General features: G+C 36.8%; 2 protein-coding genes across 7 annotated transcripts in view; one reads left to right on the top strand and one right to left on the bottom strand.

The window, feature by feature from the left end:
• The window catches only part of LOC106091186 (uncharacterized), a 118,538-nt gene that overhangs the window by 39,345 nt on the left and 60,350 nt on the right, over positions 1 to 18,843 (bottom strand). The window contains exon 2 of one of the 6 annotated variants that reach the window (XR_009398511.1): positions 16,609 to 17,616. The exons of 3 other annotated variants lie outside the window; for them this stretch is intronic. The gene's annotated coding sequence lies outside the window, so the exon portion shown is untranslated. Of the gene's footprint in view, positions 1 to 2,446; positions 2,602 to 16,401; positions 17,617 to 18,843 lie in introns of those variants that run through there. 2 more of the 6 variants (XM_059370072.1, XM_059370071.1) reach the window with 2 other exon arrangements.
• Positions 11,223 to 16,711, top strand: LOC131998015 (uncharacterized). Its single transcript, XM_059369968.1, has 2 exons — positions 11,223 to 12,070; positions 16,654 to 16,711. Exons 1-2 carry the CDS (start codon positions 11,223 to 11,225, stop codon positions 16,709 to 16,711), a joined length of 906 nt encoding a protein of 301 aa, XP_059225951.1.

Raw genomic sequence — 18,843 nt, 5'->3', positions numbered from 1 at the left:
AAAATTTGGCATTGGGTAATTTATTCAAGGTCTACATATGTTTGCAAAATTTTATAAAAATCGGTTCAGATTTAGATATAGCTCCCATGTATATCTTTCATACGATATGGACTTATAAGGCTGTAGAAGCCACAGTTTTTGTCCGATCTTTAAAATATTTTGCGCGAGGTGTTTTATTTGACGTCGTAATGTGGCCGTTTAAGGCTGTAGAAGCCACAATTTTTTTATCGATCTTTACAAAATTCAGCATGGGATGTTTCATTTGACGTCTCCATAAGTGTGCAAAATTTCAAAAAAATCGGTCCAGATTTAGATATAGCTCCCATATATATCCATCGCCAGATTTGCACTTAAATGGCTGTAGTAGCTACAATTTTCAACCGATCTGCACTAAATTTGACTGTTTTGTTACTGATCTTAACATATCTGAATTTTCATAAAAATCGGTTCAGATTAAGATATAGCTCCCATATATATTTTTTATCTGATTTGTACTATTAAGGTTGTAGAAGCCACATTTTTGGTTCGACTTTCACCAAATTTGGCGTGGAGGCGTTTTTGTAAAGTCTCAATGTATGTGTAAAATTTCATAAAAATTGATTCAGATTTAGATATAGCTCCCATATATGTCTTTCATCCGATTTGGCCTTTTAAGGCTATAGAAGCCACAATTATGGTCCGATCTTTATTATTTTAATTTCTTTTAGTTTAATTTTTTTTTAATTTATTTTATTTTATTTTATTTTTGTTCTATTTTATTTTATTTTATTTTATTTTATTTTATTTTAATTTTATTTTTTTTTATTTTATTTTATTTTATTTTTTTTTTATTTTATTTTATTTTATTGTATTGTATTGTATTTTATTTTATTTTATTTTATTTTATTTTATTTTATTTTATTTTATTTTATTTTATTTTATTTTATTTTATTTTATTTTATTTTATTTTATTTTATTTTATTTTATTTTATTTTATTTTATTTTATTTTATTTTATTTTATTTTATTTTATTTTATTTTATTTTATTTTATTTTATTTTATTTTATTTTATTTTATTTTATTTTATTTTATTTTATTTTATTTTATTTTATTTTATTTTATTTTATTTTATTTTATTTAATTTTATTTTATTTAATTTTATTTTATTTTATTTTATTTTATTTTATTTTATTTTATTTTATTTTATTTTATTTTATTTTATTTTATTTTGTTTTATTTTATTTTATTTTATTTTATTTTATTTTATTTTATTTTATTTTATTTTATTTTATTTTATTTTATTTTATTTTATTTAATTTTATTTTATTTTATTTTATTTTATTTTATTTTATTTTATTTTATTTTATTTTATTTTATTTTATTTTATTTTATTTTATTTTATTTTATTTTATTTTATTTTATTTTATTTTATTTTATTTTATTTTATTTTATTTTATTTTATTTAATTTAATTTAATTTAATTTAATTTAATTTAATTTAATTTAATTTAATTTAATTTAATTTAATTTAATTTAATTTAATTTAATTTAATTTAATTTAATTTAATTTTATTTTATTTTATTTTATTTATTTTTTTATTTTATTTTATGTTACGTTATGTTATTTTATTTTATTTTATTTTATTTTATTTTATTTTATTTTATTTTATTTTATTTTATTTTATTTTATTTTATTTTATTTTATTTTATTTTATTTTATTTTATTTTATTTTATTTTATTTTATTTTATTTTATTTTATTTTATTTTATTTTATTTTATTTTATTTTATTTTATTTTATTTCACTTTATTTTATTTTATTTTATTTGCTTGTCCTTTGCAAGTCCTTTGCATATGTATGTAGTTTGCCCATATTTCCATTTTGAGCTTTGGTGTTTGTTCGTGAAGACCCAATTATTGTGCTTTCTAAGCTGGCATAGGTGTGGTATACGTTATCTGTTATTTCGTTCATTGTCATCATACGCCACCATGTACCAGATTGACTTGTGCAGCCCACAAGCAGGCATCACCTTTAAATAATTTTCTCTTTTTATACCGCTTGTTACTGCAATGGTAAGTGAATTCTAACTTAGCTCATTGTTTTGTTACAGCGATAGATGGACCCATTAATTAGAACAGCGATTAAAGTAGAATAGCCTTGTTATATGCCCAAAACACTTTGGTTTTTTTTTGGAAATTGATATCTAACATATCCGTCAAAGAGTATAAAACTATAAAAACCAAATTTTTGGAATAAAAACCCAGAATTTAATTAACTGTATTTAAAAAAGAAATTCAACTGCTGGTGACTATAAACGAAGTAAAAAATGTTAATTATTAAAGATATGCAAAAAAAAGAGTCCAAAGTAATAAGTAGTAAAATCAAACAGTGAGAAAAGTTTAATTCATTAAACAGCAATGGCAGTTATTCTCATTGTTTTCATGGAGAAAGAAAAAAATTCTTTTGTTTTTGTTTTCTTTGGTTTATTTCAATGGTGTTTATTGGATAAAACTGTAACAATATCAATATTTCACAAGTAATTGAGTTCAATGTAGTAGCCACGGCAACAAAAAACACTGCTGGTATAACAGTTGCAGCAACAACTACTTGCTCAACAAATAGTCTACAAAAGAAAAACAAAACAGAAAAACTTATTCAGCAACAAATTGAAACATTGAGCGAACAATAGAAACGCATCATTCAGGCGAAAAATGAATGGAAATCAAACCAAAAAAAAAAAAAAATAAAAAAGTTGATGGCAAAACAAGTCCTTTTTTACACTATTTGCTAAATATTTTGTAAAACTTTTCTTTGTGTAAATTTTCAGTCATTGTCAGCTTGAGTTATTTGGTAGTGAATATAAAAGAGCCGATCTCTTAGATCGATTATATATTAGACGTATTATAACATCGCAGACGATGTACTTCTAAGAGGTAAGGATCCGAACGGGCTATGCAGAAGGTCCGAAAGGGTCTTTCATATGGCATATGACTGGGCTAGACCAAGAGGTCTCAATGTTAACCCAGAGAAGACTGAGATATGCCTGTTCACGAGGTAGACGAAAGTGGGCCAATTTAACGCACCACGTTTCCTCAATAAGACGATTTCGATATCTGACAAGGTCAAATACTTAGGTGTGATCTTGGACAGGAAACTGATTTGGAAGTGTCACATTCAGGAGAGTACTGAGAAGGCTCACAGATGTTGAGCACTATGTAGACGGGCCGTAGGCTCCAAATGGGGCCTGAATTCTTGGATAATCCACTGGCTCTACAGGAGCGTGATTAGACCAATACTTACATACGCCTCAGTTGTTTGGTGGACTGCTATGGAGAAAAAGTGCAACATAAGGACCATACAACAGGTTCAGAGAACATGTGGTCTTGGCATAGGCGGAGCGATGAGGACCACGACCACTAGGGCACTGGAGACTATTCTAGATATCCCACCCATTGACATACCGATTTTATGTGAGGCTGCCACTGCGGCTATGAGACTAAGGACGATGGGAGAATGGATTGAGGATGGGAGCAGCTCATACCATCGCGGTATAATCGAGGCGACGACAGGAAACCTGGAAGGAAGGGAAGAGGTTTCCGATCGGATACCTGAGATGAAGTGAGTGCGAGGCACTGCTGCCAGAGGCAAAGTCTTGGATTGACGGAACCCCAGTATTGCCATCTGGAAGATTATGTTACACGGATGGATTAAAGCTAGAGGTCAGAGTGGGCCTATGGGTCAACATTGAGAACCCCGGGACTGACATCTGTTTTAGACTGCCTGACCATAAAACGGTCTTGCAGGCGGAGATCCGGGCGATCACGGAATGCGTGAAGTGATGTGGTGCTAACGCGAGGACATCGAGTCGGAACATCTTTACCGATAGTAAAATTGCCATAAGGACAATAACAACCAGGATGGTAAGGTCACGAACAGTCTTGCAGTGTAAGAAGGAGATTAACGCCTTCTCTGAGGATGGCAAAATGCGCATCGTTTGGGTGCCGGGCCATAACGGAATAAGGGGAAATGAAAGGGCAGACGATTTGGCGCTGAAGGCCAGAGACTGCCGCCGTCAATAAACTTGGTTAACCCGAAGCCTTTCTGGTCGACGCAGTTCGAGTAAAAGGAGTGGGCGAACGCGTAAACAACATTGTGGAACAGCGAAACGGTCGGAACGGCGGCGAAATTCCTTAGGGGGGATCCAGATCGTGAGAAGACGAGGCTATTACTGAAAGGAAGCAAGAAGGAGGTCAGTATAGCTATTGGTATCATAACGGGACACATAGGACTACGAGCCCACTTATGTAAAATCGGTGTGGCAAGTGATAGCATGTGTAGGCCATGCGGGGAAGATGATGAGACGTTGGAGCATTTCTTTTGTTATTGCCCGGCTTTCGCGTCCAACAGATACCGGTACTTAGGTGGAGACACAATATCAGACATGAACCTACTTAGGGCAGTGGTATTGAAAACAATTAAGGATTTTGTAAGTAGCACGGAGTTCCTAACTTAAAATGTTCTTCTTAGAGGTTACTTTATATTGGGTTGCCTAAAAAGTAATTGCGGATTTTTTAAAAGAAAGTAAATGCATTTTTAATATAACTTAGAATGAACTTTAATCAAATATACTTTTTTTAAACTTTTTTTCTAAAGCAAGCTAAAAGTAACAGCTGATAACTGACAGAAGAAAGAATGCAATTACAGAGTCACAAGCTGTGAAAAAATTTGTCAACGCCGACTATATGAAAAATCCGCAATTACTTTTTGGGCAACCCAATAGTTTTTAGAGCTCACAACAAGCAGATTACTGGCTTAGATGTATGTCCATAGTGGCATGGGGCGGATTAATATCTGCACCCTCTTTTCAACCTAACCTTACTTAGATAAGATTGTTGTCAACCGAAAGAGGTTCATTCAACTTTTCTGTGGAAATTATTTCAAACTAAAATTCATGGTATTTCTTTTATGTTGGGTGTTTTTCAAGTTCGAGGGTTGCCTTTTATATTTGGGGATTGTGGAACAAAAGCAAATAATAATCATCGAAAATTGCTTTTTTTTGTTTTTCAAAATATTCCTCATTTAGATTTATGAACTTTTGTATGCTTTTGAACCAATTGTCGAAGCACTTTTGCCACTCTGATAGAGGCATCTCCAAAACATGCATTCTGAACGCTTCAACCGCTTCTTTAGGTGTCGAAAAACGTTGATCCTCATTTTATTTTTTACGTACGGGAATAAAAAAAAAGTGATTCGGTGCAAAGTCAGGGCTATAAGGCAGATGACTCATCAAATTGATGTTGAAAATGCAGTTGTTTGAGCCGATGTGTGAGAGCTCGCATTGTAGTGCGGAAGAGTGATCCGTCTTTGGCGGTTGGTTTTCCTGATTTCTTGGTAGACAAATGGCAGCCACGTGGTTGTGTACCACTGTTCTAAGTTGTTATAATGGAGCGATTGCGAAATGTCCAGTTTTTCTGAAAAAACTGGCGATCATTTCCTTAGAAGTGCTCTATGCGCGAACAATTTTTGTTGGATTTGGTTCATCTTGAAACACCCACACAGTCGACTGCTGTTTGCTTTCGGGCTCATTCGCGTAAATCCACGAATCATCACCTGCCACGATGTCATAGACGTATTTCGAAGCACCGCGATTGTATTTTTGGAGCATTTCTTTTGACCAATCGACAAGAGCCTTTTCTTGAGATTTTCTAGGCGAGATGAATCTTTTAAGTCACTGTTAAGTCACACAAATAGCACTCATATATCAAAACGTTCTGAGTACGCATAACCTCAAAAATTGCATGCCTTACTATAGAGCTGTCAGTTGGCAGATTGCAGAACAAGAGTTGTCCAATACCGAAATATGAAAAGCAAACAGAATGACCCCCATCCTATGGTGGAGTGTATAAAAATAGAGATATTGAGCTGAAACTTTCCATGGATTCCTTTTTTGTTCATAAGCAGGTTAAGTTCGATAATGGGCTATATCGGACATTCTGATACAGCCCCCAATAGATCGATCCGCCGATTTTGGGTCATAGGCCCATAAAAGTCACATTTATTATCCGATTTTGATGAAATTTGGGACAGTGAATTTTGTAAGGCCAGTCGACGTCTTTATTCAATTTGAACCAGATCGGTTCAGATTTGAATATAGCTGCCATATAGACCGATTCTCCGATTTAGGGTCTTTGGCCCTTAAAAGCCACATTTATTATCCGATTTTGCTGAAATTTGGGCCAGTGAGTTGTGTTTGGCCCTTCGGCATTCTACGTCAATTTGATCGTATCGGTCCAGATTTGGATATATCGGTCCAGATTTGGATATAGCTGCCATATAGACCGATCTCTCGATTTAAGGTTTTGAGTCCATAAAGGTTGCATTTATTGTCCGATGTCGCCGAAATTTGAAATTGTTGGTAGTGTTAGGCCCTTCGACATTCTTCTTCAATTTGGCCCATATCGGTTCAGATTTGGATATAGCTGCCATATAGACCGATCCCTCGATTTAAGGTTTTGGGCCTATAAAAGGCGCATTTATTGTCCGATGTTGCCGAAATTTGAAGTAGTGAGTTGTGTTAGGTTCTTCGACATCCTTCGTTAATTTGGCCGAGATCGGTCCAGATTTGTTTTTAGCTGCCATATAGACAGTTTCCCCGATTCAAGGTTGTAGGCCTATAAAAGCCACATTTATTATACGATTTTGATGAAATTTGTGACTGTGAGTAATGTTAAGACCCTTGACATGCTTCTTCAATTCTGCATCAATCGGTCCAGATTTGGATATAGTTGCCATATCGACCGATTTCTTGATTTAAGGTTTTTTGCCCATAAAAGGTGCATTTATTGTCCGATGTCGCTGAAATTTTGGACAGTGAGTTGTGTTAGGCCCTTCGACGTTCTTCTTCCATTTGGCCAAGATCGGTTTAGATTTGAATATAGCTGCCATATAGACCGATCTCTCGATTTAAGGTTTTGGGTCCAAAAAGGGTGCATTTATTGTCTAATGTCGCCGAAATTTGGGACAGTGAGATAAATTTAGCCATTTGACATTCCTCTCCAGTTTGGCTCAGATCGGTCCAGATTTGCCATGTAGACCGACCTCTCGATTTAAGGTTTTGGGCCCATAAAAGGTGCATTTATTGTCCGATGTCGCTGAAAGTTGGGACAGTGAGTTGCGTTAGGCCCTTCGACATTCTTCTTCCATTTGGCCCAGATCGGATTCAGATTTGAATATAGCTGCCATATGGACCGATGTCTCGATTTAAGGTTTTGGGCCCGTAAATGGCGCATTTATAATCCGATTTCACTGAAATTTGACACAGTGATTTATGTTAGGCTTTTCGACATCCGTGTCGTATATGCTTCAGATCGGTTTATTTTTAGATATGGCTACTAAAAAGACCAATATTTTGTTACCCCCAATTGAACAATGACTTGCATTTATTAGTATTTGGTCCAAATCGGAACATATTCGCTTTCTTCTTCGTGCTTTTGTTTATAACTCATTTTACCGTCCGCCTGTCTGTTGTATGATAATGTGTTAGGTTCAGAACTAAAGTTTTATGCACTGTAATAACCCCTTACACAATTGCTAAAAAAATTGCCCTGAAATCAGCTCATGAAACAATTGCTCTTCATGGCAGTGGTTTTAGTGTGCACACAAAAATACTTTCAATTTTATACAAATATTTTGCTGTGACCTTTCATTTCGAATCTTTTATGGTGTTCATAAAAATATGAACACAATCTATACATTAGAATAATCTTAAGGTGGAGTAATAAAATATCTTAAGCATACTTTTCTTATCAAAATAGTTCAGGTCATTAGGATCATTTATCCCTACTCTTTCAATAGAGATTGTTTATCTCTTTACAGTTTATGGTTTCTTAATGCATATCTAATGTAGCCATAAAGTAAATGAGTTTACAAGCGATAATTGTTTAGGGTTTTCCTGCCGCGCATATGGAAGACGCTTAGGTAGTTTATGACCGGCTTATCACTTAAAAGGGACGCTGTAATTAGGTACTGTTGTTATTCGTCTAATAAGGAAGATAAGATTGTTCGCTTAGTGTAGTTTAAGAATTAGTTGGTAAGATAGTATATAAACAGGATTGAATGGCATAATAAATTAGATTTGAAGATACAACCAAACCGTACGGGTGTTTTCATTTCTCCTACTTCAACATTGGTCCTTCGAGAGAAAGAGATCAGCGGCCGTAAAAAATATAGAAACAATATATTATAAATAAAACAGGAAAAGAAAAAGCCAAAAGGGCTGAACCAAGAATCATAAGAGCCAAGAATAAAGGCAACTACAAAACAAAAAAAAAATAAAAAAAAAAACAGCGCTAAGAAAATATATATGTAAAAAAAATACAAATAGCCAAAAAAAAAAAAAAAAAAAAGAAGGCAAAAACAAAAATTAAAAAAAAAAAATATATCAAAAAAAAAACAAAACCAATTAATAACAGCTAAAAGGCAAATACTAAAAAAAAAAAAAACAAATAATAAAAATGTCGGCAGATAGACATATTCTTTACAAAATTCAAAATAAAATCCTTAAGGAAATCATTGAGATTTCTGGAAAACTAAAGACGGAGAAGTTCAGAAAGGCTACATTGGAAAGTACGTCCAAGTCGCTAGAGAATAAAATGGAGGAAGCAAAGCTAAATAATTATAAATTAGAGCAACTTGGGCCGAATAGCGATGTCTACTTCAAGGACAACATCTGGGAGAGAATTGAGAGTTCCTATGAAAAATGCAAGGAACACATGCAACAAATTAGAGAGGAGCCCGAAAATGAGGAAACCGGAAGCGAAAAAGTGGAGCTTGCGCTACTGACAAATCCTACAACGACAACTGAGCACGAAAAGGGTGCAAGGAAAAAAGAGAACCAAGGAGCAGTAATGGAACAATTTCGGGCATTACAGGAAAACATGCTACTTCAATTTCAAACACAGCAGGAGCAACTGAAGAGACAGCAGGAGATATTTCAAAAGAAAATGGAGCAGATGCTACAAGAGCAATTATATGAGAAGAAGAGAGAAGTCACCCAGCAAGTAGAAGAGCGAGCAGCGTTGAAGGAATTGACCATAGCCACCCCACATACCAATAGTGAGAGAAAAAATGCAGTGCTGTCTCAATTCCGCAGAAGGATCATGAAGTTTTCCGATGCCATGGAAGCAGATATTTCTGGGGTCTCCATATATGCTCTAGAAAATATGAAGTCTATGTGGGAAAAACAATTCGACGACATCAAGCGGCTTCATTTGGAATTAACCACAGAACATGGAATGGAAGAAGTGGATGAAGAACTGGAAGACATAGAAGAAAAAATGAACACAAAAATACAAAATATAATTGTAAAGATGAGTGGCTTGAAAGAAGAATCACAGACTGTGGAATTAAAAAGGATAGAGATTCCATGCTTCAATGGAAATGTGGAGGATTGGAATTCCTTTCATGACCTGTTTAAGAAAATGGTAGATGGAAACTCTCAATTATCCGAAGTTCAAAAACTGTACTACCTAAAAACGAATTTAAGAGGAGATGCCTTCCGTTTAATTCAGCATCTGCAAGTCACAGACGCAAATTATAAAGCAGCATGGGAATTGCTGGAGAAGAGATATAATAATAAAAGAATTTTGTTCACGAAACTAGTGGACAAGATTCTGGATCACCCAAGTATAAACAGCCAAGTGGCGGTGGGTCTAAGAAAATTGCTAGACAGCGTGAATGAGAGTATTCATGCTTTAAAAGCAATGGATATTCCTTTAGACCATGCGGATCCAATTTTAGCCCGAATTATCATACGTAAACTCGATAAGGAGGGGCTTATTCAGTATGAGCAAAATGTAAAAAAATCTAAAGAGATTCAAAGACTGGCAGATGTGTTGGACTTTCTGGAACAGCAGTATCAAGCACTGGAGGCTTCAACAAGCAGAAAACAATTCGTACCAGGACTATTTAAGCCGCAGGATAGATCTGGAATGGCGGAAAAGAAGCAATGCCGATTCTGCAAGTTTAATGGGCATGATATTGTTGCTTGTAGGAAATTTGCGGCACAGTCATCGAACGAGAGATATAGTTGGGTAAAGACAGCGCAGTTATGCCTCAAATGTCTCAAACACGGGGAAGATAAGCGGTGTTTGAGTGATAGCAAATGTCAGAAGTGCGGATTGAGTCATAACACACTAATCCATTTGGAGAGAATCAGCAACACGAAGGCAATGACAACAAACTCAGCAACAAATGTTCTTCTGGCTACCGCCCAAGTTCGTGTAAAGTCTTTACATGGAGAATACGTAACATTAAGGGCTTTAATTGACCAAGGATCCCAAATAACATCGGTATCGGAAGACGCAGCGCAGCTACTACAACTACCAAAGACGAAGACGGAGGTGAATCTACGAGGTCTCGGAGAAACCATGGTGGGAATGGCAAAATCTAAAGTACTAATGGAAATAAGACCTAGATTTGTCAGCAACACTAAAATCAAAGTGGAAGCACTAGTCCTGCCGAAACTAGCATCAGCTCATCCAGATAATAGCTTCCAATACAATATTGGAAGATGGAAGAACATTAATCTGGCCGATCCAAACTTCAACAAATCTGAAAGAATCGATATGGTAATTGGGGCCGACCTTTTCCCACAAATATTGGAGGGAGGAGTTCGTCATGATGAAGCGATTGTGGCACAAAACACGAAGTTTGGCTGGATCCTGTCTGGAAAAATACTAATGAGGCCTGGAAAAGGTAGCGGAAGGTATGTTGCTACCACAACTATTGAGCGATTTTGGGAAATTGAGGAGATAGAAGACGAAGAAACGATCATGGAAGATGATTATTGCTTAAAACTCTATGAAGAAACAACACGAGTAGACCAATCAGGAAGATTCGTCGTCAGGTTACCGTTTGCTGAAGACAAGGTATTGGGAGAATCACATAAAAGAGCAATGGCAAGATTTTTAAATATGGAGAAAAGACTGGAAGAATGTACGGAGTTGAGAGAAGAATATGTAAGGACGATAGATGAGCTAATATCAATGGGGCACATGGTGAAGGTAGAGACGAAAAAACTAGCGAAGTATTATATGCCCCATCAAGCGGTTGTCCGAGAAACCAGTCTTACCACTAAAGTAAAAAAAGGCGAATAATCGTTTATTCATGAAAGAAGATAGACGCCAGAAAAGAGGAGCTCCATTGAAGTTCGTAGGCTCTTTTCAACATTGGGTTTTCGGAGTGATGGACGACGAAGATCGCGTGGCAATGGAAAACAACGTGAGAAACCTATTAGCGAACCAGCATGATCTTAAAGAACTAGAAAGGAAGCAGACATCTGTAGTTGATGCTACGGTCAATCTGCTAAAGAGAACGACAGATGAAGTCAATTCGCACTTTACGGAAATGAAGTGCAAAATTGAGAACATAAGCGCCACAATGAACGAGAATTATTACGTTTATAGAGAATCAATTCGGTTCTTTATAATCACCAAAGAAATACACGAGAGTATCACAGAATGTGACGAGGCGCAGAAAGAGGTCATCGACGTATTGTTGGAAGTGAACAATGGTCACTTTCACCCCGTGCTCATGAGTCCCAGTCAACTGCAGTCTGAGATAATAAGAATACGTAATGCTCTACCAGAGAAGTATGTTTTACCCGGTAAAAGCACTGGTGCAGAACTGAAGGAGGTGTTGCATTTAATGAGAGGTCATGGGATGTTTGTAGGCACTCAGTTGGTAATCGACTTGAAAATACCTCTTTTCAATAGGCAGTCATCGCAACTATACAGAGTTATTCCGATACCGTTTGAACGAAATAATGTCGTCATGATAGCGAGGACAAAGGCACCGTATATAGTGTACAATTTCGAATTGGATTCATTTCACTATCTAACGCAAGCCATGTTGAACGAGTGTAAAGGCACCTTGGATGATGAAATTGTTTGCGAAGAAAATTTCCCGTGGAGAGATGCGTCTACAAATGATTGCGAGTTAGCTCCTCTGAGGCCACACATAAACTTGAAGTGCACTTACGATGAAGTAGAAAACAGTCCATATTTTATACAGCTCAAACGCAAGGCAAACTGGTTATTCAAGATATTTGCTAACACAACAGCTCACGTGAAATGTTCGACATATGGAATGCTCCGTTCCTTTCTGGTTAGGCGGAAATTTTGTTCTACGACTTTGGTCTTGACTTCTAATAGTCATGCAAAGTATGATACAAATCGCCATATAAACCACTCTCCCTATTTGGTGGCTCCAAACGTAAGTTCACCTTCCATTCTATGGCGGAGGGTATAAAATCGACCAATTTGAACATCAATCCAATACAATTCAAACTAAGTTTTATTTATTTGGTTCACTTTTATCATTGCATTTGCACTTGTAGTCAAAATTGTATATTTTAAATGCGATAAGTTTCAAATAATTAACTTTTGTTTAGTATCTCATCTTTAAATGTGATAAGTTTCCCATAATTCACTTTTGTATAATACCTCATCCTTAAGACCCACTGCAATGTTTCGTTGTGAGAGAGCAAAAGTAAATCTGATTTTAAAACAGTTCAAGTTTCTCACTTTACTGCATATTGCCACAACATGGCAAACGCATAACTTTTCTCATAATTTCAAAAACTCTCAGCCCACAGTCGTCTAACAGTTTTTTTTATCTATTCGTGTTTCTTCACTTTGTTTCAAAAACAATGGCAACTTCATGTGCTAAAGTATTCTAATACATCTTATTTATATATTTATTTTCATTTTTGATAAGTCACAAAACCAGATTTCTTTGGAAGTTTCAAAAACAGAATTTCCAAGCATACTTTGCCATAAACCATAGTCTGTAGTCTTGCCGCAAAGACAATTGTTTCCTAATGACTATGAACTAGACCAAGTGTTGCACAAAAATACCAAAAAACAACAAACCATCCATAAAATAAAAGTGTGATGAGTTTGTGGGGTTCGTCTTTCATTCCAAGTTTATCTGCTCTTCTTTGGAAGAGTAGAGCAACAACCGAAACTTAGACAAACTCTACTCAATTTTTGGTGAAAAGTTATAATGACCTTTTCATTCAGAGTTTGCCACCGCACAAACACTTCGTAGCAAAGGCAATAGAGTGCAGCTCTAAAAAGGGGTCAAGAGATATTTTTGGAAGTGAATTCTTTTAAAGTATAAAACTTTGCTTTACATCATTTGCAAGTTGGCTAAGAGTTACTTTTTCGCAGAGATTTTAATAAAATTCTTAGTTAAAAATTCATTTATTAAAAGGCCAATTTAGAAGGAATTATTTATTTCATGCATTACAATTCAAGTGAATTTATGTTCAAAATTAAAGCATAATTTTAGGAGAAATTTAAATAATGCCGACAAATTGGCTTATAGTTTCAGACTACATCGTAGGTTAGGTTAGGTTAGGTAAGAGCCATCCTTAAAAAGGGGCATCCTACAAAAAAAGAAAGGCGTTAAATTCGGCCGGGCCGAACTTTGGATACCCACCAACTCGGGTTTATATGTAAACCACCTTTCGTCATAATCTGGTGAAAATATATGGCCCCATAGCAGCTTTAACGAAATATGGTCCGCTTTAGACCGAATTCGACATGGATTTTGAGTGGTTTTTAAGTACAACTCATTGTTCAATTTTGTAGAACCAAATATTAGCCTTTTCGGTAGCCATGTTCAAATATAGACCGATCTAAACCATGTACGACACAGATGTCGAAAAGCCTAATATAAGCCACTGTATCAAATTTCAGCGAAATCGAATTAAAAATGTGCCTTTTATTTGGTCAAGACTTTAAATCGAGAGATCGGTTTAAATGGCCTATATCAAATTCTAAACCGTTCTGGGCCAAATTGAAGAAGACTGACGAAGGGCCAAATTGGAGAAGACTGTCGAAGGGCCTAACACAACTCACTGCCCTAAATGTCGGCAAAATCGGACAATAAATGTGCCTTTTATGAACCCAAAACCTTAGATCGAGAGATCGGTCTATATGGCAGTTATATCCAAATTTGGTCCGATCTGGGCTAAATTGCAGAATGTTGACGAAGAACCTAACGCAACTCATACTTCCAAATGTAGGCGAAATCAGACAATAAATGCGCATTTTATGGGCCCAAAACCTTATAGCGAGAGATCGATCTATATGGCAGCTATATCCAAATCTGTCTGTCCGTCTGTCTGTCCGTCTGTCTGTCCGTCCGTCTGTCTGTCCATCTGTCTGTCTGTCTATCTACCTGTCCGTCTGTCTGTTCGTCTATCTGTCTGTCCACCTGCCTGTCCGTCCGTCTGTCTGTCTGTCTGTCTGTCCGTCTGTCTGTCCGTCTGTCTGTATGTCTGTCTGTCTGTCTGTCCGTCTGTCTGTCTGTCTGTCTGTCCGTCTGTCTGTCCGTCTGTCTGTCTGTCCGTCTGTCTGTCTGTCCGTCTGTCTGTCCGTCCGTCTGTCTGTCCGTCTGTCTGTCTGTCTGTCTGTCTGTCTGTCTGTCTGTCTGTCTGTCTGTCTGTCTGTCTGTCTGTCCGTCTGTCTGTCTGTCCGTCTGTCTGTCCGTCCGTCTGTCTGTCCGTCTGTCTGTCTGTCTGTCTGTCTGTCTGTCTGTCTGTCTATCCGTCTATCTGTCCGACTGTCTGTCCGTCTATCTGTCCGACTGTCTGTCCGTCTGTCTGTCTGTCTATCCGTCTGTCTGTCCGACTGTCTGTCCGTCTGTCTGTCCGTCTGTCTGTCCGTCTCTCTGTCCGTCTCTCTGTCCGTCTGTCTGTTCGTATGTCTGCTCGTATGTCTGTCTGTCTGTCCGTCTGTCTGTCCGTCTGTCTATCCGTCTGTCTGTCCGTCTGTCTGTCTGTCTGTCCGTCTGTCTGTCCATCTGTCTGTCTGTCTGTCCGTCTGTCTGTCTGTCCGTCTGTCTATTCGTATGTCTGCTCGTATGTCTGTCCGTCTGTCTATCTGTCTGTCGTGTGTCCGTCTGTTAGTCTGTCCGTCTGTCCATCTGCCTGTCCTTCTGTCTATCTGTCCATCTCTCTGTACGTCCTTCTGTCTGTCCATTATCCCATCGCCTTAAGTCTCATAGCCGCAGTGGCTGACTCACATAAAATCGGTATGTCAATGGGTCTGATATATAGAATAGTCTCCAGTGCCCTAGTGGGCGTGTTCCTCATCGCTCTGCCTATGCCAAGACAACATGTTCTCTGAAACTGTTGTTTGGTCCTTATGTTGCACTTTTTCTCCATAGCAGTCCACCAAACTACTGAGGCGTATTTACGTATTGGTCTAATCACGCTTCTGTAGAGCCAGTGGACTATTCTAGGACTCAGGCCCCATTTGGAGCCTACGGCCCGTCTACATAGTGCCCAACATCTGTAAGCCTTCTCAGTACGCTGAAATTTGAGGTCAGTATGTTGAAATTTGGGGCAGTGAGTTGTGTTAGGCTCTTCAACATCCTTCGTCAATTTGGCCTAGATCGGTCCAGATTTGGATATAGCTGCCGTATAGACCGATCCTCCGGTTTAGTGTCTTAGGCCAGTAAAAGCCACATTTATTATCCGATTTTGCTGAAATTTGGGACAATGAGTTGTGTTAGGCCCTTCGACAGACTTCTGGAATTTGGCCCAGATCTGTCCTGATTTGGATATAGCTGCCATATAGACCGATATCTCGGTTTTAGGTTTTGGGGCCATAAAAAGCGCATTTATTGTCCGATGTCGCCGAAATTAGGGATAGTGAGTTAAGCTAAGCCCCCTAACATACTTCTGCAATACGGCACAGATCGTTCCAGATTTGGATATAGCTGCCATATAGATCGATCCCTCGATTTAAGGTTTTGAACCCATAAAATGCGCATTTATTGTCTAATGTAGCCGAAATTTGGGACAGAGGGTTAAGTTAAGCACCTCCACATATTTCTGCAATTTGGTCTAGATCGATTAAGATTTCCATAAAGCTGCCATATAGACCGATATCTCGATTTAAAGTCTTGGCCCCAAAAAAGACGCATTTATAATCCGATTTAACTGAAATTTGACACAGTGACTTATGTTAGGCTTTTCGACATCCATATACAACGGTTCAAATCGGTTTATTTTTAAATATAGCTACTAAAGAGGCCAATATTTTGTTATACCCATCTGAACAATGTCTAATACTTACTAGTATTTGGTCCAAATCGGAACATATTTCGATGCTATGGGTATGCAATTTTCACCGACTTTTGATGAAAGATGGTTTACCCGAGGTGGTGGGTATCCAAAGTTCGCCCCAGCCGATCTTAACGCCTTTTTACTTGTTCACTTTTAAGGCCTTTTATCTATATTTAAAATTTCGATTACTTAGTTTCGATGGCCAACTTTGGGCTTTAATTTATCTCTGCTTTAGTTGATGACATGTTAAACGCATTTAATTGCAGAAAAATCACTTGAATGTAGTAAAAATCACACCATGGTTTCTCTCATTATATGGTAATGAGTGAAATTTTATTTTTATTATGTGGTTATTTTCCCTTAATCACCAACATCAACAATCAGGTTTTTTTTTTTACACAACAATCAATAAAGATGGCAAGAAAATAAAAAAAAAACAAAATTCCCATAATTGGCCATTAACCATATGTTAATGTATGAAACAATTACCTTTTATGGCTTTGCTGTTGTTTTTCATTCAAACATTTGCTATAGGTATGGACAAAATAAAATTGACACGGAAACGGAGATGACATTTATCAAAAATATGTGAACTCTATTTGCTTGATGCTATTTAGGCGCTGCGCACTCTCTGGGTCCGCACACTAATTTATGGCTGTCCAATGATTTATTTACACAGACATTATCGGCTAACCGGATTTTGTTTTTCGCCCGTTCACTTTATGTGTGTAGTGGTATTGTCTTTTTTACTCTCATATCCGGCGATGGTAATTGTTCATTATTACACACTTGTTGTTGTTGCTGTAGTTGGTGATGGTGGTGCAAATGATGTTGAGGCAGGATTTGAGTCCGGCGAGATTCCTCTTGTGAGTCGCTGGTGGGCAGGTTATAATTGAAATTTATTACTGTTGCTTCACTTAGGGCCTGTTTGATATCGTTGCTGCTTGCTGTGGCAGCCGTTGAGATTTGCAATTTACTGAATTTATTATCACTTAACCATTCACCTTTTCCATTCACTTGCACATAATTTTCCATATTTTTATAATCAATGGCTGTCCTTGATTCAAGGTCCTTGGAGGTGGGTGCTTTATTGAAACATTTAAAATAAACGAGCATAACTGTCACATCGATTGTGTGATTTATGCTCTCATTGACAGCCGTTAGGAAATTTTGTAAATTTAGCCACTGAGGCACACTCATGTACAAACACATTTTTGCAAAATGCCTTTGTTTTCGTTTCTGCGGGCGAATGGTGGTATTTGTAAAAATAATTTTTCTATGCCAAGTTCAAGGTTGCCTCAACCGGATGTGAGACGTTATGCATGCAAGGCAACGTTTCATAAAGAATTTCACGTGTATTGGCCGAACAACAAACTTAACGCAGGGGGCTTAAATCAAAAAAAATTGTTTTTGGAATTTTAGACACAGTATGCCGGAGACCACCACGACACGTTTTGTTGAAGTTCAGAATTATACTAAAGTTGTATAGGTTTGATGCTACAACAGAACAACAAGAAAAATTCTCTTTAAAAATAATGTAACCACATAAAGAGAAACCCGTAACATAGAAAGATATGGAATAAGATGAGACAAACTAAAGAGAAATGTAAGCAGTCAAGGTAATGTTAAGTTATGGAGTCTACATTTATCTCTCATCATATATTATTTGTATACCTATCATCATATGGGGATATATTCATTTAGTCATTCCGTTTGCAATGATTTCAGCCAAATCGGATAATAATTGCGCCCTCTAGTGGCTCAAGGAGTCAAGATCCCATATCGGTTTATATGGCAGCTATATCAGGTTATAGACCGATCTGAACTTTTCTTGGCACAGTTGACAGCTATATCAAAACATGGACCGATTTGGCCCATTTACAATACCAACCGACCTACGCTGATTAGAAGTAACTGTGCAAAATTTCAAGCGTCTAGCTTAACTCCTTCGAAAGTTAGCGTGCTTTTGACAGACAGACGAACGGACGGACGGATCAAGAATATATATACTTTATGGGGTCTTAGACGCATATTTCGAGGTGTTATAAACAGAATGACGAAATTAGTATACCCCCATCCTATGGAGGAGGGTATAAAGATTAAGTTGAAGGACACAATCTTATTCTACATAACAGACTTCTGTTAAACTAGCAAAAATTAAAGCTTCTACGAACCGAACAATGATGATCGAGGGACCGGTTTACATGGGAGCTACATCAGGTTATAAACTGCTTTGGATCGTATTTGGCACAATTGTTGGAAGTCACAACAATTGTCGAAAACGGATTTCGAAAACACCATAGAGGTCGAATGCATCTTGAAATTTTTCATAGATATTTATTATCCATGTAGGTCGTTGGGGACTGCACATGGGCCATATTGGCTCAGATTTAGATATAGCTCCCATATTAACCGATCTCCCGATTTGACTTCTTGAGCCCCTGGAAGCCGCAATTTTGCTCCGATTTAGCTCAAACTTTTCCGATAGTATTCCGTTTTAACTTTTAATATTTGTGCGAAGTACGGTTCAAATCGGTCTATAACCTGACATAGGTCCCATTTAAACCGATCTCCAGATTTGACTTCTTGAGACCTTACAATCCGAATTTTTCGTCCGATTTGACTGAAAATTTGCAGATAGTGTTCTGTTATGACTTTCATTTTATTATTGTTATTTTTTTATTTAAATTTATTTTATTTTATTTTATTATTATACCCTCCACC

Source organism: Stomoxys calcitrans, chromosome 5 (assembly GCF_963082655.1).
Source record: "Stomoxys calcitrans chromosome 5, idStoCalc2.1, whole genome shotgun sequence".
Taxonomy (NCBI): Eukaryota; Metazoa; Arthropoda; class Insecta; order Diptera; family Muscidae; genus Stomoxys; species Stomoxys calcitrans.
This window is presented reverse-complemented; position numbering and strand designations above follow the sequence as displayed.

What these genes read in the sequence shown, in the direction of transcription:
- LOC131998015 (XM_059369968.1), top strand. Translation starts at nt 11,223, where the DNA reads ATGGACGACGAAGATCGCGTGGCAATGGAAAACAACGTGAGAAACCTA. An exon ending in CTCAAACGCAAGGCAAACTG is followed by an intron (nt 12,071 to 16,653) that starts GTTATTCAAGAT and finishes CATTTGCTATAG; the next exon opens with GTATGGACAAAATAAAATTG.